General features: G+C 42.0%; 1 protein-coding gene across 1 annotated transcript in view; it reads left to right on the forward strand.

Moving 5' to 3' along the window:
• Positions 1–2,174: 2,174 nt before the first annotated feature.
• Positions 2,175–27,227, forward strand: part of LOC131226820 (uncharacterized) — a 39,946-nt gene continuing 14,893 nt past the window's right edge. The window contains exons 1-3 of the mRNA XM_058222544.1: positions 2,175–2,268; positions 2,392–2,469; positions 3,494–3,571. Of these exons, the coding sequence (XP_058078527.1) occupies positions 2,175–2,268; positions 2,392–2,469; positions 3,494–3,571 (250 nt within the window). The remainder of the gene's footprint in view (positions 2,269–2,391; positions 2,470–3,493; positions 3,572–27,227) is intronic.

Consider the following 27,227-nt stretch of genomic DNA (forward strand, 5'->3'; position numbering starts at 1 on the left):
AAGACAGTCATGGCTCACTAATATGTAGCTCCTACATTCTTCAGCCCGAAGGGCATAACCTGATAACAGAAAGTTTCCCACGGTGTGATGATAGAAGTCTTCTCACGATCTTCAACGGCCATCTTGATCTGATTGTAGCTAGAGAAACCATCCATGAATGAGAAGATCTTGTGTCCAGCAGTATTATCTACCAGTGTATCGATGTAGGGTAGAGAAAAATCGTCTTTAAGACCTACCTTGTTGAGGTCCCTAAAGTCGATGCACATCTTGACTTTGCCATCCTTCTTTGGAACTGGTACAATGTTTGTGAGTTATTCTGGATAGTTGATTACTAGAAATCCCGCATTATATTATTTGATAACTTCATCACGGACCTTCAAGGCCTATTCTGGCTTCATTCTTCGGAGTTTTTGTTTGATAGGCTTCCTTTCCGGCTTTGTTGGCAAATGGTGTACCATCAAATCTTCATCGAGCCCTGGCATGTCTTCATAAGAGAAGGCAAAGTTGGACAACCTTGGCTTCAAGAATTTCATCATCCTCTACTTGTATTCTAGAGGTAGTGATCTACCGATGCGCACTTCTTTAGGGAGTTCCCGTGATCCCAAGTTCACAACTTCGAAATCATTTTCCACAACGTTGGCCTTTGTTTCGAACCTTTCGAGGGAATCCTCGAGTTCGAGAGCTGTATCATAATTTTCCTCATCCTGGTCTTCATCCAAACCCATAAATTCAAAATCTAACTCTATATCGAAATCGTTTGAGTCAACCTTGAACTCTGGAGCTGTGGGTGATATGTTTGGCATAGTGAGTTTTGACGGATTTTTTGTTGTTTTTTATTTTCGAAGAATTTTTGATGTTTTGTGATTTTGAGAAATATTTGATGTTTTTGTGTTTTTTAAAATATCTGTTGTTTTTGTGTTTTGAATGTTTTCTAATTTTTTTGTGTCACCAAGGGATCTCAAACAGGACGATGTTGCGAACAATGATTGATCATGTCCTGATTTGGGGTACTAACTGCTATTTACATTGGCCTTTTTTTAGGTCGGCATCCGTAGGTGGCTTATCGGCTGATTCGATCGTTAGGGTGATGGCTGTCCAGCTTGGTTCTTTCCCCCTATTGATCCTGCTGTTTTGCTTTGTATGTTCTTGTGGGTCATTCATCCTGATGACCATGATGTCTACGGGACCAGGTTCAGAGTCAGAATCTGATTCGATCTCTTCACTCAGAAGTTGGAGCTCTTCGGGCTCCTCAGGTCCACGCTGTGGTGGGATATTGATGTTTGTCCAGTCAAGGGAAGTCACTTCCCTTTCTCGATCCAATGGATGGGCTGCTTCTGCCCCTTATGCTACTAAGTCATTGATGAGGATGTTTCCCCTTGACTGTTGGTGGGGATGGGTGCCTCCCTACTCTTGCCTGGATGACTTGTAATAGATACTCCTGGTCCTGGGTCTTCCTCCGATGGCTTTGTTTTTGTGCCCCTAGCTTCATGTGATGGGTCTGGGGGTTTTGCCCCTAGTACTAGGTGTGCTTTTGATGCCCTGAGGATTTTATCCCACCATATTGGCTGCCAAATGGATTCCTGGATGGAATGTTCTGTTAGTTTGAGCCGATGGGGGTGATCCTCGAGAGAGATCATCGTGTCACCGCAGACTGTTCCAGCCTTAACAAACTCGATGGGTGTGCACTTGAACGGTTGCCTCTTATTCGACCTTGCGGCTTGATTTTTCGGTGTTGGTTGATACCAGTCCCTGCCTTTGCACGTTGGCACGAGCTGGCTTTACTACCATACCTTTCTCATGGAACTTAATACGGTAGTTCAGGATTAGCCGTTCAGTAGGAGGGATGACATATTTGACTGCGAGTAGGTAGGGGTTGGCAATGGAGTTCACAATTTCAAACTCGAAACTATGATATGATAAGTCGCCCTCCGTGTGCTGGACGTCAATCGCTGAAATATCAGTTTCTGGGGTATTGACCACCACCGATAGAATGATTTCTGGTTCGGCCAGCACTGAGATGATCTGATTTCTTGAAGGTAACCCTTTAATGGAGAGTGGACGCGATGGCTCTAATAGCATGGAGCCATGGCCGTCCCGACAGAAGGTTAAATAAGGCAGGAATGTTAACGCTATGAAATGATACAAGAGCTATGTCTGGTCCAATTTGTAACTCAATGTCTATTTACGCCTCTACTTGCCTTCGGGAGCTATGGAAGGCTCTGACACTCATGGTGCTGGGCCTGAAAGAAGATGGTTCGATCTTCAAACGTTCGGCAGTCCTCAAAGGGTAAACGTTTAGGCTTGGTCCATTGTTTATAAGTATGAGTGGGACTTTGAAATTCTTGTAATGGACAACTATATTTAGTGAGCGCCCATGTTTGCAACCTTCAGGTGACAACTCATCATCAGAGAACGTGATAGCTCGCGGTACGAGGAGTTGTCCGATCATACTCGCCACCATCTCAGGAGGTACGTCAGGAGAGATATGTGCATCGTTCAGAGTTTTCACAAAGATTTCTCGATGCAATCTTGACGTGCACATAAGTTCCCAGATGAAAATTTGCACGAGAATGAATTTGAGTTGAGCTGCTATGTCGTAAGCAGCATCAACCTTGTGGGTTGTTCCTGACAACGTTCCTCTGGTTTCTTTTAGATTCTGATTATCTCTCCTGAAGTACCTACCGTTGTTGCCCACTTCGGCGCATTTTGGATAGTGCCATGAGACTGCCTTTATGTTATAGGAGGGAACTGTCCTCCCTTACAGATATATCATCGGCTCTTGAGGCTGAGTAGTTGTTACCGGAACTGTTTGTGGTGGACTTGATGATTTCTCTTAGAGTATGACTGAATCCTGGTGGGATTTGATAGTGGGATTTTCCTCCTCCTCTTGATGTGTACTTTGCGAGGGAGGGGTCTTTTGGGCATATGCCAATTGGTGAGGTAAGAGGAAACTTGGAGGTTGGACCGGGGGTGCCTTTTACAAGGTTAGTGGGGCTTGGTCAGGGAGGCCTATCGGAAGAATAAGGGATTCAGAATTCGACCTGTTTGGATATGTCGGGGATGGGGTTGGATATGTCCCTTGGAGAGTGAGAGGATATGCTGCTGGTGCTGCCTCGATGATGAGAGGTGGTATTGTTGGTGCTGCCTCGAGGAATACATGTGGCCTAGGCAGAGGCGCTTATCGGTATCCTCATGTCAGATTTGCTATATCGAGTATGATTGCTTGTATGAAATGATGTGGGGAGGAGTATGTGGTACTCTCTTTCTCAATGTCATTGACGGGAGAGGTGCCAGATGTGTTGGGTCATGCTTGATGCGATGGCAAAGGATTTTGGAGATTGTTGACCTGAGTGGTGATGTCAGCCTATGGGGTGATCGCAATTTTTTGACTTTCAATCAGATCTTGGATTGCGTGTTTGATGGCTAAATAGCGGTCTGTTAGATGACCAGGAGCCTGGTGATATGCGCAATATTGATTTTCATTGTATCCTAGTGGCGGGGGATTTGGTGGAAATCGAGATTGGAGTGGTGTCAGGAGTTGCCTTTGCATCAACATTATCAGGACCTGACTGTAAGTTTGTGCGATCGGGGTGAACTTCCTGCCTAACATGGCTTGCCTATATAAATTTTGCGCATTTCCCCTAAGCTGTTGTGGTTTGCGGTTGAGGCGGCTGCGCTTGATACCCCTATTGGGTTTGCTCTGGCTAGTATTGCCTGTTTTGTTGTGGCTCTGGTGGCGGAGCGTATTAGTTGCCTTGAGTATTGGTGATGATATTGTTGACTTTTGTGGTACGTTGTATGGGAGCAGTGTCGTTTCTATTCACATATCCAATAGGTTTCCCTTCAACTTTGTTTTGACGGGCCTGATGTAGCCATGGTGAAATAGTTTTGTCCCTTATCCTAGCTTCTACTTGTTCTTCAGCTCGAATGAGCTGGGAGAAGTTTATATATGGGAATGAGATCAGGTATCATGAAATGTTTGGATTCGCCAAATGGACAATCATAGATATCTATTCCTCATCATCGATGAGGCTTCTCATTCGGGCTGCCATGGCACGCTAAATTGGGTCTTCTCGGAGCCATGTTCAGATTATAGGAAAATCTGTCAATGAATGCTTGGGAGAGTCTCTCCTAAGTCCTAATCTGATGGTTGTCTAATGAGGTATACCAGTCCAGGGCATTGCCCTTGAGCGATTTCTGAAAAAGCCGTATCGAGGCTCCATCATTCCTAGCTATTGCATTGAGTTCCCCACAAAAAGCTTTTAGATGTGCTGTGGGGCACCCGCCACCATCGTATCTTTTAAATTTTGGTGCCTTGAAGTTTGGAGGCACCCAAGCATTTGGAAAGGAAGACAAATCCCTGATCTTAGTGGATGGAAGATTCACTTCTTGCTGCCTCTGCAGCTGATTTTGTACCATTTGTAGTTGTTCTCACATTTCATCCATTTCAGACTTGTGGGGTTGCGTATATCTTCCGCCTTGATGTAGGGCTTGTGCTGCTTCCTCCTCATAAGGGTCAAGTTGTCACGCCCCAAACTCGGAAACCGGGCTCACAAAATTCCTGATCGCCGACTAGATTTAGGGTTGTGACAACTCCTTTTTGGGGGAGGGTGTGATGTATGGAAATGGCTCCCGCTCGGGGTATCTGCCAATTCCGGAATGTTTCTCCCCTTAGGGGGAGTATGTTGGACTCGAAACTGACCCCCTTTATGGGCATCTGCCAGTTCTTGTTTGTGATTCCTGTTAGGGGGAACTTGTGTTGTAACCTGATTGTTGTTATGTGTTGAGTAGTGATGTGTGTGAGGATTGCTCCCGTTTGTTGGTCGCTGTTGTGGCTGTGCTGACTCCTCTAGAAGAGGGAGAACAGGATTAGCTGGAGGAATGAAGGAAAAAGCGAAAGGAGTTTGTGGGATTGAGCTATTTTGGACACTAGGTTGTATTGCATGTGTTTGATATGGCGCTTGGTACCAAGCGAAGTAGCAACTCCTGTAATGCCTTGAAGCTCTGAGATATCTCATTTAAGGTTAACCCCATTCTGGGCTCCTAGCCTCCATACGCCAGATTCCGATCCTGGGATCCTACAAGGAGGATTTTTTTTTGTACATTTAACTCGTAATAAGCATACCCAAATCACAAATGTAACATCATCATCACATATCCACTAATATAATCATTTGAGTACAATGCTGAAAGAAAAATACATCAATCGAAAGTCAAGCTCCAGAAGACCGTTGCACACTCCAAGCTCAACACTGCTGCAACCTATCATCATCTGTACGCATCTATCGTGCATAAGCTTATAAAAAGCTTAGAGGGTGGTGTAGGTGTGTGCACAGGGTAAGTGCGAAGTATTCAATACAATGCCATCATCATACAATGCTGGAAATACGGGTAATCCATAAATGGTACATTATCGGAATAAGCAGAAAGATTGACGAGATCATGAATTATCAAAGTAAGCAGAAATACTGACAAGATCATAAATCATAAGATAACAGAGTAAGCAATATAGAACAGCTATGCAATAAGGAGTCATAAAAAGCCAAATATCAGATGTCGATGATGCGATGCAATATACAATTCCTGATGAGTTCATGAATAACGTCAGCCGTATCTAGACCGTATAAATGTAGAAACGCAGTAACCCAAAATGCCATATGCAATGTGAATGGAATGACCATGCCGGAGTGTGAGATCGGGATGATAGTACGTAGTATCGCAAGCTATGGGGTCCATCACAAGTGACTTCTATCCAAACTAGTCCCATACCTAATTTGAATAGTCAGACTCAATGTAGTAAACTTCTAATCTCAGGTTAGTTGCGCGCCCTAACCGAAATCCTAGCCATTGCGAAGGTACACGTAACAAATAGCTGCATACCACCAGCCCAAGTGGATAGTAAATGAATGAATGTATGAATGATTATGCAACTCCTGTTCAATAAGTCCACATATCAGTACAGTTCATCTATGGGATCATCACCGGGGTTTAGTACACTCTAAATGGCACTGCCCCTCTCCCAGCAGCACAGTCCAAGTGAGCGTAAGAAACCTCACTATCTGCTTGGCTAATAGTTTTCCAATATCTATCCGGCATGTCAATAGCGGACCCATTCACGAGCTGGTCAAACTCAGCTTAATAATTCCCCCTACCCTTGGGCGAGTAAGGCCACACTCCCTCCCAACTGACCATGACACAGTGGGAGACGCGGCCTCCTGGTATTCGGCACTTGAGCGCTCATGTATCCACTCGGTCTCGACGTTGGGGCGTCTCCTGGCTACGGAGGTTTAGGGATTTTCACCCAGGGACATCTATGGCGCCCGTATGCTAGAACCAAATATTTCCGGTATCCCATTTGACCATCCACAATATGCCTGTGGAGGTTACGTCCCTGATGTCACTAGGGCGTACAGTAATCATAATGCTAGATGCATGAGTCATACAATCCAGTCATGCATCAATCCTGCGCACACTGCGTGCTCATGTGAGATAACCTCCGCCTATCAGAGTCTCATAACAACATGCTCAATGACATATGCAATGATCAACCACATCTCATAACAAACATGCAGATGATACGTATGGGCATGTATCATGATGCTATGCTGTAACATACTCATAATCGGTATCAATAACCGGCATTGACAATTGACCTCGACAATGTGGACATTTAACCAACATTGCCCCCAAGGAATGGCCCACATAAAGCCAAACATATAATGGGTCCACGGTCTCACACAAAGGCCCAATATACAACACAGTGAGCCTTACTCAAGGGACACATATACACAACAGGCGGGCCTTGCTCATGGGCCTCAAATACATGACATGTGGGCCCTACACATGGGTCTTGAATACATCGAATGGGCCATGAATACATCACAATGGGCCTTTCTCATGGGCCTAACATACATCATAATGGGCTCTATAGCCTGGTCCTCAAATGCATCCCAATGGGCCTCATCGCATAGGCCTCATATACATCATATTAGGCCTTAAACATGGCCTGAATGCACATCACAACGGTCCTCAAATACGGGCCGCATATACATCGCATTGGGCCTCAACAATCGGCCTCGATATTCGGCCTCAATACTCAAAATCGACACTCGGGATCGGCCTCGATAATCGGTACCGATGATCAACACGTATAAACAAGGCGGGGTTCATAGATGGACAACTAATCAACAATAATGTAAAGATCGACTCTCGGCCGTGGTTATACCAATCCGATAGCATGGAGCCATCTGTCGATGGCGAACGGGGCCCACTTATTTGGGTTGACCCACGAAGAGAATGGGCCTAACAAGGCCTAAGGGAAGGTTACAATGAGGACATCTAACCGTCATTGCCCATCAATGTGGATATTCAACCAACATTGCTCCCAAGTAGTGGCCCATGTAGAGTCAAACATAAGATGGGCCCAAATATCCAACAGGTGGCCTCAAATAGTCATCACAGGTGGGCCTTACACATGCAGCACGTGGGCCTACATATCATGGTAGGTCGATACATTGGGCCGCACCATTAACCTAATATGCACATCACGGTGGGTCGCATCATTAGGCCGCATCAATGGGCGTCAATCCAATGAGTAGGCAGCATCAATGAGCCGCACTAATGGGTCTTATACACATCAAGTCGGGCCTCAATACTGGGCTGGAAACATGTCATAATGGGACACGACATACGGGCCAGAAATACGTCGCAATGGGCCTCGACCCGTGGGCCAAAAATACATCTTAATGGGCCTACACATCATGATGAGTCGATACATTGGGCCGCACCATTAGCCTAATGTGCACATCACGGTGGGTCGCATCATTAGGCCACATCAATGGGCATCAATCCAACAAGTGGGCCGCATCAATGGGCTGCACAAATGCACAATAGGTAGGCCTTGCACATGCAATAGATGAGCCCCACCAGATGGTTAGTGTGAATATAGAATGCATACATCTAGTGGGTCACACATCCCATGGACGGTGTAAATAAAACATCCATCGAGGCTGGCCCTATATGACCTGGACGGTTAGGGTGGATCATATGAGGTGGGCTCTGCTCACGAGTTCCAAATACATTACAATGGACCTTACCAAATGGGCTTTAAATACATCTCAATGGGCCTCAACCCATGGGCCCTAATATATATCATAATGGGGTGCCTGCCCTGGATGGCGTGGATAAAAATACATCATGGTGCATCCCATCCAAATAGTTGGACAGTATGGATATAAAAATATATATATCACGTGGGATCCATGTGTACAACGGATGCATCAAGGTGGGCCTCACACAGATGGACTGCATGGAACGACATACAGATGTCACACGGATTCCACGTCCCACAGCCAGAGATTGGGCGGTGAGAATAAATAAATACATCATGCTGGCCCATACTGCATATGGACGGTATGCTTATTTAACACATATAATAACATATAGTAAGGAGGGCCCCACCGTCCAGTAGCTGCTAGACGATGTGAATAAGGAGTGCATGCATTAAGATGGACACCTCGAATGGACCACAAAATACATCAAAGTGGGCCAGACAAATGGGCCACAAAATACATCAAAGTGGGCCTCATAACATGGGCCTCCTATACATTAAGGTGGGCCCCACTGGACGGGCCACAATACATCAAGATGGGCCTCCTCACATGGTCATACGTACATCAAATGGGCCACACCCAAATAAAGGTGGTGATAATGATTTCCACCATTTAAGTTCCTAAGGCCCACCATAACATGTGTTTCCCATCCAACATGTTCATAAATTAACGTAATGATAGATGAAGTGGAACAAATATCAGCTTAATAGGAAACTCCCATGGCCCTTAGAAATTTTGAACGGTGGACGTCATTGTCCACTACCTTAAATGGTGGGGTCCACTTGAACTTTAGATCTGACTTATTTTTAGTCTCAAGCCTGTTAAGACAAGCTTGCCAAATGGTTGGACGGTTTGGATGCAACACACATATCAAGGGCGGGGTCAACATAAGCTATGGATCTGACTCATTCTTTAGCTCACGCCACGAAATGAGCTTTCAAAATGGATGGACAGCTTGGATGCAACACATGCATTATGGTGGGTCCCATGAAGGCCCACCATCATGTATATATTATATAATATAATATAAAAATCTATATATAATATATATAATATATACAATATAATATATATATATATACACACACACACGTGTACACACATTAGCCCCACACGTGGGGTGGTCCCACCGTGATATTTATCTGCCATCTAAACGGTTAATAAGGTCACGTGGACCAGGGTAGGGACCACTGTAATATTTATTTACCACCCAAACTATTTATAAGGTCACACGGACCTTGGGGGTTCACCCTGATGCGGTTCACAAATCCACTCCACCCATTATGTGTGTCCCACTTGACTGAGGGTTCAAACCAAGTTTCAGCCGCATCCAAATTTCAAGTAGGCCCTACTGAGTGATTTTATATGTTTAGGCATGTCTTCACATGATTTTAGATGGTATGGCCCACCTGAGTTCCGTTTACGGCTGATTTTTGGGGACATCCCGTGGACAAAGGGGACCCATCAAATGTAAGGTGTTAATGTTCGAAAAGCATCACGTGGGGCTCACAGCTGGAGCCGTGAGGCCTAGCTGGTCCGTCCGTCAGGCAGCCAGCGCAGGCACTGCCTACGCCTTCTGTCAGCGGCAGCAATTGCTGCTACTGTTTTTTTTAAAGAATGAAATTCTGTGGTTTTTCCCCTGTAGGGCCCACATCAGATGGATCCACTCCAGCCATTAGATTCCACGGTTCAAGACCGACCAAATGAGTCCAATATGCGGCCTGTTTTTGGTGAATAGAAGGATCAAGGTGGATTTTAATGGTAATACCGCTATTTCCTATGTTATGGCCTGCCAGAAAATGGGATCAGCTTCATTTTTTGGCTCAACGCCTAAAATGAGTTGAAGAATGGAATGAACGGCGTGGATCAGCCCCATACATCAAGGTAGAGCCTACATGGGTAGCCTATCCTAAAAGTAAATTTTTGTTAGCTTTATTAGTACACACCCATGTCCGAATACACTCCATGTTAGCCAACCCCCTGCCTCACGTCCAGCGTCCAAAGATGCTGGACAACATAGATATACACAACATCATGGTGGGCCCCACAAGCACGTGGCCCACATTTTAGTCAAGGTAGGTCCCACATAAATGTGGCCCACCTGATTTGGATCAATCTGATACTTATGTTTTTCCTTCATCTTGATCCGCTAATGGGCTGGATGGCGTAGATCCAACACATTCATCCAATGGGTCCCACATGAAAAATATGATTCATGGTGGGCCACACTCACCCCTTCATCATCATTACCATTCAAAGAGAGAGAGAGAGAGAAGCACCCACCAATCGGCCTTCTTCTTGGACTTTCTTCTTCCATCAACGCATCCTAGAGATCCAAAGGGTGCGATTCAACGGTCGAGATTGATTTCGGAGGGTGGAGATGAGAGTTAGAAAGGTGGGCCACACTAGCTCCTCTCATGGAGCCATGGACGTTGGGTGCTCCATGGGGTGTTGTTTGAAAATGGAGAGAGGAAATGAGAGGGAGAGAGGGGTGATGGGAGAGAGGGATGTAAGGGTGTACTTGGGTAAGGGATAGAGTTGACTTTTAAGGGTTGCTTTTGTACTTAGGGATGAGATAGATTAATGGGTGTACTTTGACAAGTGAAGTGATTGATGTGATGGATTTTTTAAGGATTGCAATGCGCGGCATTTTTTCTCGAACTAAACGTGGGCCCACATCTCCTGGCTTGGGTACCAGCTCGACGCGTAATATGTAGCATCAGAACTGTGGCGACGATGCGGTTGCAATGATATAAGTCTCGGGTCGAGCCAACTCAAACCGACAAGATCCAGCTCAGGATCGCGCGCGGACGCCGTTTTGTACACCAGGCAGGGTTGCCTGTGTATTCAGTGTGGCATTTGGCACTAGGCAAAGTAGTAGCTCTTGCATCTTTCGAAGTAATAGATCTTGCGTGGTTGTATTGGCTTGTGGGTTTGTTGGAGTTACTGGTGGTAGTAGCGCAGGTGTTGGTGTGGGTGTAGGTGCTGATGTTTTAGGAGTTGGCAGAGCTGCGGGCTCTTCTTCATGGGTAACCAAGACAACTCGAGATCGAGTAGTCATAGCTCGGATTGATGCTTAAAACAAGTGTAAGCCAAAGATTGATATTTTTTTTTTCGTATGCAACGTATGAAAAGTGTCCCTTGAGATTGGAATACCACACGTTTTGAGTCGGGTCTTAGCCTAGTAATTCTCCAGTGGAGTTGCCATTCTGTAAATATTGAATATTGGCGCCCACGCTGATTTAAATGTTTTTGGTTTGAAAGGTGGGAGTTAGTAGGCCAATTTGTGAATGTTACAGTATCCACTAGCCAATTAATCTTAAAATCCCGCCGTCGGCTAGAATCCGTGAAATATGTAAGGTTGGAGAAATCCGAAGACTCTCCTACCTTAGATTGACTCCTGGTTTACGATCCGGGATTCCGGATAAGGGACCTTGGTTACAAAGAGGGAAGGTGTTGGCACCCTCTCTGCCCGTACAAATGTACGATCTCTACTTGGTGTGGTACGGAAATCTCAAGGGGTGAATGATGTGGTCGAGGTAGGATTAGGTACACGTGGATTTATGATGCGGCAAGATTCGAGATTTCGGCAGGCCACAAAGCATATGTCCAACAACGTGTCTAGAAAGCGGATGTGATGATGCTTATGCAAAAAGATAAAAAAAAAGTGGACTAGATCACTAAGAATTTCTGATATGACAGGATTCGATGTACAGCAAGTCACAGCGCATACGTTCACTAGAGATCTAGAGAAGCAGGAGGGTTGAGAAGGGAATAGATGTCATGATGATGAATGCTTCTATATAAAATGAAAAGATCTTTGGCTTGAACTTGAGCGGGCTAAGACATGGGTTGCATCATGATCAATCTGGGCTAGACTTCGGATTGAGAAGGTTAGGAGGAGGCTAAGAGATGACTAGAAAAATCTGATCTTGGAGGCTTGAGAGCTCTCTCTCACCCTCACTCTCACTCTCTTCTTCTCTCCCCCCTTCTCTCTCACTTGGAAAGTGGAAGTTGTTGTTATTAGAATGAGAAGATGAGAGGGCTATTTATAGCCTTCTCCAATGGTATTATGGTAATTGTAGGGTTTACGAGGGGTAAAAGCTGATGCGGCAGCTTGTGAGTAGTTGAGGAGAGAGAAACACCACGTGGCGCGCTCCCATTAGCTCTTGGTGTTGGTAAAAGGGTAAATAGGGTCAGCTGGAGGGGTAGTTCTGAAAGAAAGTTGATTTTCGGACACTGTGACAGCTGTTGCTCAGAGGACACATGCACTTCACGAGCGGAGGTAATCGGATTACCACCGGCGGTAGTCAAACTGCTGCTCAGGCCTAGTCTGGGCCGGGCTTTAGTCAGTGGGCCTCGTTTGGTGCGCTGGCTCGTTCGATAGTCTTCTTTCAGGCTTTCGGGTTCGAATAGGTGGATTTTCATGCTGAATTGCATGTATATTCTGATTTTGACAGGGTTTTAGGTTCGGATTGGAATTCAAATTAGGCAAGGTTTAAGGTCTAGGTTGAGCTGGGATTTAGAGGTTTGGATTAGGTTTTTGGATCAAGGTTTGGATTAAGGTTTAGATCTCCGGATGTTGTAGCTTTCTCAAGATGTTAACCTAGGTGGGGTGTCTATAAGGGCATATATGTAACTTTGATCTCCTTTAAACCGTTCGTGCAACTCAAGCTCCAGGAGGGTCAGTGCTTGTTATTTCCATGTTGGTGGTGTGTGGTACACCGGCCAATCTACTTCACTAATTTAGTGGTGTTGGGGTGTGATGAGATTTGACTGGACATTTGATGTTGTCAAATATAAAGTCCACACACAAGATAGCTATTGTGGAACCCAAATTAGCATATCTGAAAATTGTTGTGTAGCATCCAAACATGTGGACCCCATGTAAGGCGGGTTTGAAAGTTACAGGTCCAGTGTCTGACCATGCCACCACTTAGTGGCATTTGATTGGGTAATGTGGGTCACAAACATCACGGTGGTCCCACTGAGGTTCCCAGTGTGTAGGAACTTTCTAGTGAATGGCTTTTGCAGGAAATCTACGTCCCTCGACCTTTATACTAGCATGTGTGACCCAATAAGTGTTGGAAAATATATTAGAAGAATTAAAAAATAAAATTATTTAGTTTTAGTACTAAGTTGAATCATGGATAAATACATTGTCTGTAAAGCTTGATTCGCCATCTTATCATACACTGATGGGTTACAGGTGAATTACTTTCAGGGTAAGACAAGCTTTCTTTTTAGATCCCGCGTACAACAATAATGAAAAGAGAAGTTAGTTGTTATCTAGCAATATTCTCAGAAGGAGAATGTTTTAGAGAGATTTGTTGGAGTTGATAATTCTGGATCAGAATAGTTCAACTTATTTAGGCACCGTTTTCAAAATGACTGATGGTTTTAAATCTATAGATCCGACCGTTTCCAATAGCTTATAAAACCTCACACCATCTTGCAATATCTCGCGTAAGGTCATGAGGGAGCAACCACTCTGCAATAAGATGCGTATGCATAAAGCGCAAAGTGTGTCATCTAGTGCCACTATAACCACACTGCCCATGCCCGTCGTGTATTCCAGTGTTATATGCAAACCAAGCATATCAACCTCTAATTCTCCAAATAAAAATATTATCCACACAACCACCTGTAAACAACAAAATTTCTTTAATTATTTTCCACGAGGGACTAAACAAACAACAATTTCCCATTTGAAAATTTGAAAATTGCTATTCTACTTTAAAAAAAGGAACAAAAATTATAATATTTTATTTTTAAAACCAAAATTTCAATAATCAGCACGGTCACCACGCACTCGTGGTGGGTCATCGAAGGACCAGGTTATTAGAGTGGGACGCAGGCGCCGGCGCGTATTAACTACTGACAGGTTGAGTAGTGAGAAAGTGACGTCATTAAGTTCCGTGGCCCCACCATGATATATGTTTTGTTTCCACGTACATCAGTTCTCAGTTGCGTGCCACATTGACTTACCCGTCACGTGTCACGTGGCTTGTCTGACGGATTGACACTTGCAGCCGTAGACTCATTAAACATGTTGCTTGGTACGTTTTTAGAGCATGACGACTCATATGCAAGCACATAGCTAATGTACACGTGGCATGGCCCCATGATTTAGTTGGTTTGGATTTCTATACATTATTGCATACGTTCGGATGTGTGCATGTATACGATTGGTCATGAACAGCTACAGTATAAATATTCGTTTGTAGGTGGAGCACTGCACATCTACACGAAAGAACACGTACCAATATCATATATACACGAGTTTCCATGTTTCTAAACTAAGGGGAATATGGACCACCTAATAACATTTATTGGCCGTCCAATATTTTTGTGCACTATAATAAGTGACTTGGACCACTTTATTTATGTGAAAGATGATATACTAAGTACGGTGCTGTCTTAGAAATCTGGATACGGTATGCATGTGCCACGTTGGGATGTGTTATGACGTGTAGGTGAGCTGGGCCAGACACGTCTATCCACTGTCCAAGCCTCCCCATGATGTGGGACTCACATTGATGCATCTGGCTTAAATCCATGCTGTCTAACCATTTTGACAGCTGATTCTAGGGAATGGTCCCAAAAATAAAGTGGATCCAAATCTCACATGAACCATGGTACATGAAATAGTGGTAATTGACCATTAAAATTTTTTTGTGGGCCACAGAAGGTTTAGATCAAGATGATATTTGTGAGGTCTCTTCATTTAGGTCCTTGTGACCTTATCAACAGGTTGGATAGCGAATAAGCATTTTGGTGGAATCCATGAATTTTTTTAATAGTGAGGATTCAATCACACATGCTTCCTGTGGTGTGGTCCACCTAAGAGTTGGTTCAGCTTCATTTTTTTGTATCATGCCTTAGAATTAGTTATCAAAATGGTTGGACGGTGTGGATTTAAAGCACTTACATCACTGTGGGCCCACAGTCAGGGTCCAAAAAATAAAAAAATAAAAAAAAAGGAAAGAAAGAAAGTATAAAAAGCACCTGATTAGGTCAAAAGTGAAAATATCAGGATTCCCAACTTCAGGGAGTCGCCATCGATGGTATTCTGTTTTTGGACGTTTCTCACCCTGCCTTCTTCTTTTTTGTTAAGACGGTCGACAGTAGTCTACATCTGTCCTTTTTATGAAAACGACTGTACCAGCCTATTCATCTCATCACATGGTTCCTGTCATTTGCACGCCAACATAGGCACGGCAGGAAAGGGTGCCAATGGCCTGATGGTCCACTCAACTTAAATTCGTATACAACGTTACGTGTGAACATTTTATGCTATGATTTCTGCGAAGGGATATGAATATTTAACATGATTTTGATTATATGAATAAAACCTTGTGCTTATTTGCTTATCTGACTATCAGATTGATGGACATTTATTCAATGGTTTAAAATGAAAATATCTAAAGTTCTCATTTTAACAAGTGTCCACTCATTAGAGGCCCATCTTGTCAATGATTTTGAGAATGTGACTTGGGGCTAGTGGGTTCCACAATTTAACTGATCATTTAATACGAGTTAATATTCACCGCATGCATAATTTCTATTAAAACCATATATAGATAATTTCTAATTTCTGTAAAATAATAAAGAAATTGAAAAAATTAAGGACGTGGACTGAAGCACGTGTAATCGCACTGTCCTTAAAGCATTATTCACCCATTTTGAAAGTAATTGAAAATGCTGATAAGTTGCAGTCAAATCATTTCTAGAATACGATGAACTTGTACGTAGTTTTGTATTCAGTAAGCATGAAGAACCACGAATGAAACTCTATATACACAATTTTGTTGGCAGATGAATAAAAAGAAAGTCCCGGATTAGAAAGAAAATTAGAAAATTGTAGTTAGCTAAAACCATTACTTTGGTCTATTTCTTGAGGACTTCTAGTTAAGGTTCGTATGAGCCTTGTTGACTTAATCAGATTACACTGTTGTTCTTCTTGTTGGGTCATATGTGCGAGTGGTTATACTTGTTGGTGATGGTCCAATATGTTGGGTCGTATGTGCGAGTGGTTATACTTGTTGGTGATGGTCCAATAAACCAACTAGACACTTTTATATAGGCCAGGGTTGTTGACTGTTTTGGTCCAAGGTCATAACTCAATATGACCGTTTTATTGGATGTTGGTGAGATACTAGCCGTTATTGGCTGTTTCTGATCGTTATGCTTGTGGGACAACTAGCTATTGCATGCTAGCCGTTTAGACTCACTGACTAACCGTTTTATGATTGTTGGGCTAGCCACATGCAGCAATTTTTGCATGGTCTAATTTAATGTTGCAAGTACAGTTAAACCTTTCTCAAACCGCTAGTTTTCAGCTTCTATAAAAGGCATAATAGTCTCATTCAGACCACTCGCGACTAGCGCCTCTTTAGCTATACTGCCTCACATGCCCACGCCCTCACACCGAGCCCAAACTTATGTGCGGGTGTTTCAGTGCGAAACACGCAAGTCTCGGTACTTCGTGGATCAACTAAGCAAACAATAAGGTACTCCACACCCCACGTATGAACACAATATTTTCTTCTCTCCTTTCTAATACGAGATTATTCTCAAAACACCAAAAAAATCGAAGTTTTCAAACAGACATTTAATATTAATATAAATATTTTTTAATCAATATTTTTCACAACAATCTCTAAGGGTGTGTGGATCAAGCGTCATAATCAGTTTTGAGTATCAAACAACTCCCTTTAGTTTTGATAAGTGGATTGCCTATATCCATTTTTTCAGGTTATTTTAGAGCACAACCCTAAAAGTAATGCATATCCAAAGATCAAGTGGACCACAACACAGAAAATAGTGGGGATTGAACACCCACAATCAAAAACATCTTGGAAGGAACAGAAGTTTTGGATCAAGCATATATTTGTTTACCCCCTTCATTCCAAGTCTAGAAGTTTTGGATCAAGCATATATTTGTTTACCCCCTTCATTCCAAGTCTATATGTTCAAAAGGCATTTAATCCCCACTGTTTTCAATGGTGTTGTCCACTTGATCATCAAGCATCACCCGACACACACCACCCACACACGCCGTAGTGGGATTTCACCACCTATGGGTATCGAACCCAAGAAGTCATGTTGAAACTCCCCGGAGTCTACCACTGATGTAAGGACTCGACCCCTTTATTTTTGAGCTCATGTGTTAAAATGAGTTGGCAAAATGGTGGGCTACACAGCCAGGGCCAGGTCATGCCACAGGCAATTCCTTCCTTCATTTTGACTATGTAAGAAAAATGATACGGTACAATGCATGCTTTATATGGTCTACGCGTGTGTTAAATATGGGTCCCTAGTCCTATAATCCATGCAAAAGCTGGGCCACACCTCTCATGATCATCTGATATAGAAATTCCAGGTAGAAAAAATGGAAAAAAAAAATGTGATTATACTAAGATGAGGCCACGTTGCATATGATTCCCATAGGAAACGGTGGAGATTAAACACCTACCGTTGGGAACTTCTTATGGGTCACAAATGTTTTGGGTCAAGTTGATATTTATGTTTTCACTTCATTCAGGTCCCTGTGACCGGCCTTATGAATACGTTGGATGGCAATTAAAAATCACTGTAGGTCGTAAGAAGATTTCAATGATAGACATCATTATTCCCATTGTTTCCTTTGGTGTGGTCCACTTGAGCTTTTGACATGCTTTAAATTTTGGCTCAATTTTCTAACATGATATGTCAAAATAGATGGATGGCGTGGTTAAAACAGACACATCACAGTGGGCCTCATAGAGTGTTGTGTACAGCCGTCACACGTTAGGCCGGGAAACAATCTTAAAACCATTATAAAATAAAAGTATTAGAGAAATAAAAATAATAAATAAATAAATAGCTACATGAAAAAAATGACAATACCAAACAACATAACAATCCACTATAAATGAAGAATTATAAGGGTTATGTGAGTTACATATCGCCAAACCCTTCAGTCTTTCAAGACAAAATTCCTTTACAAAATTCCATTGGATCCTTCCACATTCATTCTTAACCCTTTACAAAGCACTTAAGTCAATGTGAGGCTTATGGTCAGAGTTAAAATAATAATAATAATAATAATAATAACTAAAAAGCATCTAATAAGGTCAAAAGTGAAAATTTCATGATTCCAACTTCAGGGTGTCACCATCGATAGTAGTCTGATTTTCTACGTTTCTTATCTTTTCTCCATACTTTTTTCATTTTTTAGTTAAGACAGTCTACAATCATCCACAGCAGTCCACATCTCTCCAATTTATGAAAACACACGTGTCAGCCTATTCATCTAACCACATAGTTCCTGTCATTTTCACGGCAAGGCAACGTAGGCACGGCAGGAAAGGGTGCCTATGGCCTGTTGGCCCACAACTTAAGTTTGTATAAAACATTATGTGTGAACATTTTTAGGCTATGATTTTTGCGAAGGGGATTTTGATTCTTGCTTATTTGATTATCAATGGTGAATGGCAAATCAAACGTCATGGTGGGCCATATAAAGCTTTTAATGGTGGACATTCAATCCCCCTATTTTATATGGTGTAGCCCGTATGATTTTAGAATCTGCATTCTTTTTAAGCTCATACACTAAAATGGGTTGGCAAAATAGATAAACTACATAAATAAAATATATACATTATGGTAGGCTACACAGCCAGGGCTACCTAAGAAAAATGATACAGTACATGCACGCTTTATACAATCTATGATGATCCATGATCCATGCAAAAGTTGGACCACACCTATGATGATCATCTGATATAGAACGTGGTTTTGGAATTCCTTGGATTTGAAATCCTCCTATTATGTTTGGCATCATAGACTCAGAATCAACTTTAATCCAAAAGTAACTATGCATGGTATAATTACAGATGTTTGAATATAATTATTAAATTAACTTTAATATCTCTAATTAGTAATGTATGTAATGTTTGACATAATGATTGTAATAAGCCTGCTGAAATATTTACTTTGTTTGAAAATGATGAAATTTCAAGTCTTGAATGAGCCACAAGCACAAGATCACATCGGAGTGACTAACCAACAATTTTTAAAGTAATTATATTGATGCGATTGATACTTTAATTATTTTAGGATATCATTAGTGGGACATGTGTCTAATAAATTAATAGTCTAATGACACACATGTGACACATCTAACTCTCGGATGAATTTTAAATGTATATTGAGCTAGAAAATGACGCATATCAAAAACTTAGGAGCAGCACAACACAAGAAACGGTGGAGATTAAAAGCCTACTGTTGAAAACTTCTTGCGGGCCACAGATATTTTGAATCAAGCTGATGTTTATGTTTTCACTTCATCAAGGTCCGTGTGACCTTATGAACAGGTTGGATGATAAATAAAAATCAATGCGAGCCCTAGGAAGATTTTAATGATGGACATCATTATCCCACAATTTCCTTTTGGTGTGGTCCACTTGAGCTATTGATATGCTTCAATTTTGGTCATTTTTCTAAAATAAGCTGTTAAAATAGATGGACGGTGCATGTGGTTAAAACAGATACATCGCAGTGGGCCTACAGACTAACTAGGTGGTGTTGGGTTATAAAGCAATCCACATCCTAAGCAGCAGACGCGCATGCAAAGTAACTGACGTGCGCCCCACTGCATGTAGCCACGTAGGATATGGGCACAATATAAGATCTGTACATCATGTGCGTCCCACCGGGTAGACTAGCTGGTCAAAACTCTTTTTAGAAAAAAGGGTCAACGGTCCAGATTTAAAAACGTCCCGTCAATGATCAGATGCAAGGATTGTACGACTAATCTAATTTTGTGAAGCGGATTGGCTGGTGTACCACAAACCATTGCGTTACTAAGTTCTGTGGGGCCCATCATGAGGTATGTGTTATATCCCAACCATCCTTCCATTTGGTGAGCTCCTCGCAAGGCTTGATCCAAAAAATAAGACAGATCCAAATCTCAAGTGGACCACACTGCTATAAGAAGTGGGGGATTGAACGTCTACCATTAAAACCCTTTTGGGGTCACAGAGTTTTGGATCAATATGATCTTCGTATTTCTTCTTCATCTAGGTCTTTGTAACCTTATAAACAGTTTGGATGGAAAATAAAGGTTAAAGTGGGCCCTATGATTGTTTTAACATTGAGAATTATTGCCGCCACTCCCATTTGTGGTGTGTTACACTTAAACTTTGATAATGAATCTTTTTTGAGTCCATGCTTTAAAATGGATGAATGATGTGGATATAATAAATAAATTATTTTGGGGCCACACAATTTAGATATCCTTTTCAACTGTTGCACAACTCATGCAACACCAGCGGGAAGTGAATAAGCTGGTGTACTACACTACGCGCCAAGAATAGCTCAGCTCCAAGTCGTAGGAACGGTTTAATTTAGTATGCAAGCATGCCAGACAATTTGCCCAGTGTCAAATAACACCCATTCGATGTATCACATCACTCAAGCAACACTGCTTACACATGGACTTTGATCATTGGCCAATTGACAGCGAACATCCATAAATAATTATAACCGTCCAATTGAAAGGTTAGGATCATCCAATTGATGTGATGTTTTTAGCAATGACCCATGAACAGTGTACCTCTTGTTAATTGTTATATACATTTTATTTTAGATACTTTGGCTTGGTGTGATGGATGATACACCTCATGCATAAAAATGAGATTTACATCTTGATGTACTATTTTTTAATAAATAAATCATTTTGAGGCCATGCAGTTTTGAAATCCTTTTCAACTGTTGTACAACTCATGTAACACCAGCAGGAAGTGAATAGTTAGGCTGGAGTACTACACTACGCACCAAGACTAGCTTAGCTCCAAGTTATACAAACGGTTTAATTTAGTCTGTAAGCATGCCAGATAATCTGCTAAGTGTCAAATAACACCCATTTGATGTATCTCATCACTCAAGCACCACTGCCTGCTCATGGACTTTTATCATTGGCCAATTGACAGAGAACATCCATAAATAATTATAACCGTCCAATTGGAAGGTTAGGATCATCCAACTGATGTGATGTTTTTAGCAATGACTCATGAACAGTGTACCTCTTGTTAATTGTTATATACATTTTTTTTTTTTAGATACATTGGCTGAGTGTGATGGATGATACACCTCATGCATAAGAATGAGATTTACATCTTGATGTACTACTTTTTAATAAATAAATCATTTTGGGGCTTAGCAATTTTGAAATCCTTTTCAACTGCTGTACAACTTATGTAACACCAGCGGGAAGTGAATAGGCTGGTGTACTACACTACGCGCCATGACTAGCTCAACTCTAAGTTGTACAAACGGTTTAATTTAGTCTGCAAGCATGCCAGATAATCTGCCCAGTGTCAAATAACACCCATTTGATGTATCACATCACTCAAGTAACATTGCCTGCACATGGACTTTGATCATTGGCCAATTGACAGAGAACATCCATAAATAATTATAACCGTCCAATTGGAAGGTTAGGATCATCCAACTGATGTGATGTTTTTAGTAATGACCCATGAACAGTATACCTCTTGTTAATTGTTATATACATTTATTTTTTCAGATACTCTGGCTGAGCGTAATGTATGATACACCTCATGCATAAGGATGAGATTTACATCTTGATGTACTACTTTTTACAATACAACTGATGGATTGCTTATCAAGGCCGTTGATCTTATATATAATCAGAGATTAGAGATCCCTAACCTTTGATCAATATGGCCTCATAAATATATAATTACACGGATTTGAATTCCTAATGGGCCATTTGGTGGACATCGAATGGAGGGTGAAAATAGAACCCATCAACCAAAGAGGCTTGTTCAATCTATATCCATTCTGGATGATGACCTATCTATAGTGGGTCCCATGATCTGGATGGTTTAGACTAAATCAGTGCCACCTGTATAATTCCCTCCTGGCGCCACTGGGATAGCATTGAATAACGTCCACTAACATTATTTTGTTGAAAAGGACAGTCATGCCACAAGGACAGTCATGCCACGTAGCGGATCCCAATTGGATCCATTTGTCTGTGGTTGAGATGGTATTACACATTGACTTTTGGACTTTGAGTGTTGCAACATCACCGAGGTGTTTGACACATGGTATTGGGAACGATTACGTAGGATGGGATTAGAAAAACCTAATTATTACACATGACAGGGTTGTCCCCTCTTACCAGAGGATAAGCTGAATGCCATGTTATGTTTGTAATATGGTGGTGCATTGAGTGGATATACCCATCATCATTTGAAATTATTGAGAATACCACGTGTTACGTTGAAACCGTTTATCTGTTTTGTAACCTCATTTTATGACATGGGCCTAAAAAATGAGGCAGATTCAAAACTTATGTGGCCCCAAAGAAGTTTTCAACGGTAGGTATTCAATCCCTGCTGCTTTCTATGCTGGGGTCCTTTTGAGCTTTAGATCTACCTGATTTTTTGGCCCATGTTTTAAAATGATCTCAAAAAATGGGTGGACAGTGTGGATATAGCCTACACATCATGGTGGGACCTACACAACTTGCTAACATTGAATGGAATTGGCATGGGACCAATGCAATTCCATCTAACCTAATTTCAAGCTTTTCCATTCTTCCGGAACATTAAGTGGAAGCTCAATGTTTGGGACTACATCTAAAATCCTTCCTAGAGTTGCATGTGTAACATGTGTGGTACTAGACTATTAATCTACTGGACACATGGTCCACTAATGATATCCCAAAATAATTAGATCATCAATTACTTCACTATAATTAATTACTTTAATACGATTATCAACACCTTCCAAACATTGTCTATGGAAATCAATGGTTAAAAATCATTGGTTAGTCACTGGGATGTGATCTTGTGCTTGTGGCCCATTCGAGAGTTGAAATTTCATCGATTTTGGGCAAAGTATATATTTCAGCAGGCTTGTTACAACTATTGTGTCAAACATTACATAAGTTCACTAATTAGAGTTATTAAAGTTGATTTAGTAATTAAATTCAAACCCCTATAAATATATTATACATAAATACTATTGGATTAAAGTTGATTCTAAATCTTGGGTGCCAAGCACAATAGGGGTTCTAAATCCATGCTCCCAAACAGGCCCCAATACTCTTCCAGTTGAGTGCAACTTGGAAGAGTTAACTAGAACTAAGAAGCATTATGAGTTAGGTAAATGAGGGGTGCTGTGGGTTGACTAAGATGAGTCATGTATGACTTGGGCGACTATGGCCAGATCAGTCATCCCCCCGCAACTCTCTCTCTCTCTCTCTCTCTCTCTCTCTCTCTTTCCCTCTCTCCTTCCCTACATATCTTCTAACTTGTTGGCTTCGGTAGCCTTTCATTCCGCTTATCTCGAAAGGAACTGGTATCGCCTTTGATAGTTTTGGACTTTGCAGTTATACACAACGGGAGTGATTTGATACTTTGTCAGTATATGCCACTTGAAATTTACAACATTTTTGTTTGTAAAAATAAGGTATTTAATCATCTAATCAATGACCACCAACCAAATAATTACGTGATGAAGTCAACTTGATTTTTTCTCAAGGCACATCTAGACTAGCTCTTGAATTATTTGTACGCCACGTGCGCAAGAATCCAAAGAAACAATGCCACGATGCCTAAAAATAGAAAAACAATCAGGACGCAAGCTTCATGTGGCCCACCATGATGTTTAAGTAACGTATACTCTTGCTATCAGTTTATCAAGTTTATCATATTAGAACATTACTCCAAAATATAAGGGAGATTCAAACCACACCATTGAAAAAAAAAAAAAAAACAAGGGAGAGAAATCCCACAATTAAAACCTTCTAGCCGTTCTTAACTCCAAAATATAAGGGAGATTCAAAACTCAAGTAGGCCCAACAGTGATGTTTACATGCGATCTAGCCATTCATAAGGTCATTCTCATCAAGATGGAGGGGAAAAAAAGCATACACCCGCCTGATCTAAAATTTCCATTGCCCCAAGAAAATTTCAATGGTGGGTGCTTAATCCTAGTTCCTTAGGGCCTGTTTGGCCGGACCGATCCCACGGTATTAGGAGGGATGGGATCGCGATATCCCGGGATATGGATGATGAGCCAAACAGGGCCGGTAGACTTGTCCCGGGATATAAGCAATCCCATGGATCTTAAAACAATTCACTGACATCACCATCATTACTTTAAAATTGATCTCGTCCCTTGGTTGGACGGATTGGAAGGTAAAATCTCAGGATATGCCGGGGTGCCAAACACACCGAATGAACTTGTCCTGGGATCAATCCCATGGATCTTAAACCAATCCACTGACACCACCATCATTACCTTAAAATCCATCCCATCCCTCCTAATCCCGTGGGATTCGCCCGGCCAAACAGGCCCTTATGGTGTGGCCCACTTTAGTTGACCATGTCTGGTTTTTGAGCTGTCATCCTAACATAAGAGACGTATGGAAGGAGTGGATATAACACATGCCTGCATCATGATGGGCGTAGATTTTGGGAGCGACTTGGCCTAACTTGTTTAACTTTGGCATAACTCATACAGGTCAAGCTCAACTAGGACCCAATAAACCAATGTTAACCAGGGAGACGTAATAAATGTAGCCGCTCTACTTAACTTTTGGGTGTACAATTATTTTTGAATAGATTGGATGCCATAAACACAACCATACAAGTTTATGATACTCTAATCTAGAGCTTAAAAAGCAAGCTTTTGAAGGGTTTATTTGAAATTTCAAAAAGTTTCGAGTACTTTTTATTTAAATTTGTATGAAATAATTAATTAAAATTTAAAGTAATTCATTCTATTCATGTATGATTAAAATCTTAAGCTTTTTTAGTAACTTAATATTTAGCTTTATTTATTAAATTATAATAACTATTTTTTAGTTTTTATTATTAGCGAAATTAACCGATAATTTGTTAAGAAAAACCGACAAAATAAAAACGTTTCTCCGTAAAATTCAATGTTGCGATGTACCTTTAATGGTTTTTGGCAAGTTGAGTGCCGTAGACGTGTCTCTATGTTTGGTGAATTGCGGTCTTCCATCAGGTGGACCCCACCTTGTAGCCTGTCATTAGCGGATGATTTCGTTCAGGTTATCCTGGCTGTCCAATCAGTGGCCTTCAATGGGATGGTAAAATAAAAAAGGATTTAATGACCCACATCCGAAGAGAAAAGAAAATTCAACTAATGGGATGCCTGACGTCGTTCACTTGGACTGATTCTTCTAAATTAGGCTACTTATGGTTGGGGCCATTCGATGGACGGTCCAGATTCACCGACCATACTGCCACAATAACTAAGATGATCACCTTCAGGGTTTATCTCAAGAAGTCTTCAATCACGTACCTACCAAATAAATAATTAGGAGTGTACACGAACTCAGCTTGGTTGGGTCGCTCACTCGACTCGAAAAAGCTCAAATCAACTCAACTCGAACTTGAGTTCGAACTAAGTTGGAGCTCGAAAACGAGTTTGAGCCGAGTTTGAGCTAGCCCCAGCTCGACTCGACTTGGATCAAATCTAGCTCAAACTCGGCTCGAATTGACTCGGTGTAGGGGTATATATACCCTTTATAATTTTTTTTAAAAAAATTAAAAAAAAACTATACTACTCTCTAAGAATGTAACCCATTTCCCTTGCCTACACGACCGGCATTCCTAAACCCTAACCCATTTCCCTTGCTGCCTGACGCCCTTAATCTCTACTACTTATTTTCCTCCCCTCTCTCTCTAGTCTCTCCCTCCTCTTTGGCTTGCCCTGTTCGGCATGCTCTCAAATCTCACCTCGCCATACCCAGACGCTCAGATCGCCCGTTCCCTGTCCGGCACGCTCTCAGCTCGCATGCTCAGCTCGCCCTGTCTCTGTCCGGTGTCTGGCACGCTCAACTCGATCTGTCCCTGTCCGGCACGCTCTCACCTCGCTGTCCGGCATGCTCAGATCGCCCGTTCCCTATCCGACACGCTCAGTTCACACGCTCAGCTCACTAGTAAACTACAACTCCTTAAGAAAATGATACGGTATAGCACCAACTAGAGAGCCGATCTGGATCGTCTGATTGATGGGCTATTGGCTAACATTGAACGTGCCCATCAATTTGGATCGTCCAGTTGATAAGCTATTGGCCAACATCGAACGCATCCATCAATCTGAATCATCCATCAATTGCTGCATGAACTCGAACACCGCTTGAAAGCTCGAGCTCGAACTCGGCTCGAAAGCTCGAAACTAGCTTGAACGCAGGTCAAACTGGTCCGATTATTGACCGAGCCAAGCCAAGCTGGAGATGCTGGCTCAGTCACCAAGCCGAGCTAAGTTCGATCTGGGTGTGCTTAGTGACTGAGCTGAGCCGAGCCAAGCTGAGGTAAGCTCAACTTAGTTTGGCTGGATGTACACCCCTACAAATGATAAATAATAGCCATACACACACAACCGTAGTTAGAGTAACTTGGGTGGAACTTTCATGTGATCGACACTGTATATCAGTTATGCTGTCTAATTTTACCCATTGAATCCAAAAATCATGACCATCCAAATCTTAAGTAGCCCACACTACACGAAAAAGTTGGGATGAAACATCCACCGTTATTTTTGTGGTGTTTTATCCCATCCAATCCACGCATCCGACATGCCTTATCAACATGAAATAATTAACCAAAAACTACTATATTCTAAAACTCAGGTGGGCCATACCACTTGCATTTAGAGTTTTTTTTTTTTAATTATAAAGCTTTTAGGTGGGCCACCTAGTGTTGAATCACCCTATTTTTTGAGTGGCATATGTGATGGACGGATTAGATTTCATACACGTTAGGTCATTCTCTCATCAGTAATAGTAACCCATACGTACCTAGCGAGATAGAGTACCATAACTGTCCAATAGCATCTTTCCACTTGTAACAATGCGTACAGTTGGGGAAGTGGGTGTTGGCCGTTTGGACAGCTAGGATTAGGTGGAATGACAGTCTGGCACACCTGTTGGTCCTTCCACCTTTGGCGATTTGCCAAGTTTAGGTGAAGGGCCCACACATGTGGAAAGGGGTGTTCATCCATGTGCCCATCTTGTCCAATGCAGTACCGTGTGTGAAATTCAAGCCGTCCATTAATGGGTCC

The sequence above is a fragment of the Magnolia sinica genome, chromosome 15 (assembly GCF_029962835.1).
Source record: "Magnolia sinica isolate HGM2019 chromosome 15, MsV1, whole genome shotgun sequence".
NCBI lineage: Eukaryota > Viridiplantae > Streptophyta > Magnoliopsida > Magnoliales > Magnoliaceae > Magnolia > Magnolia sinica.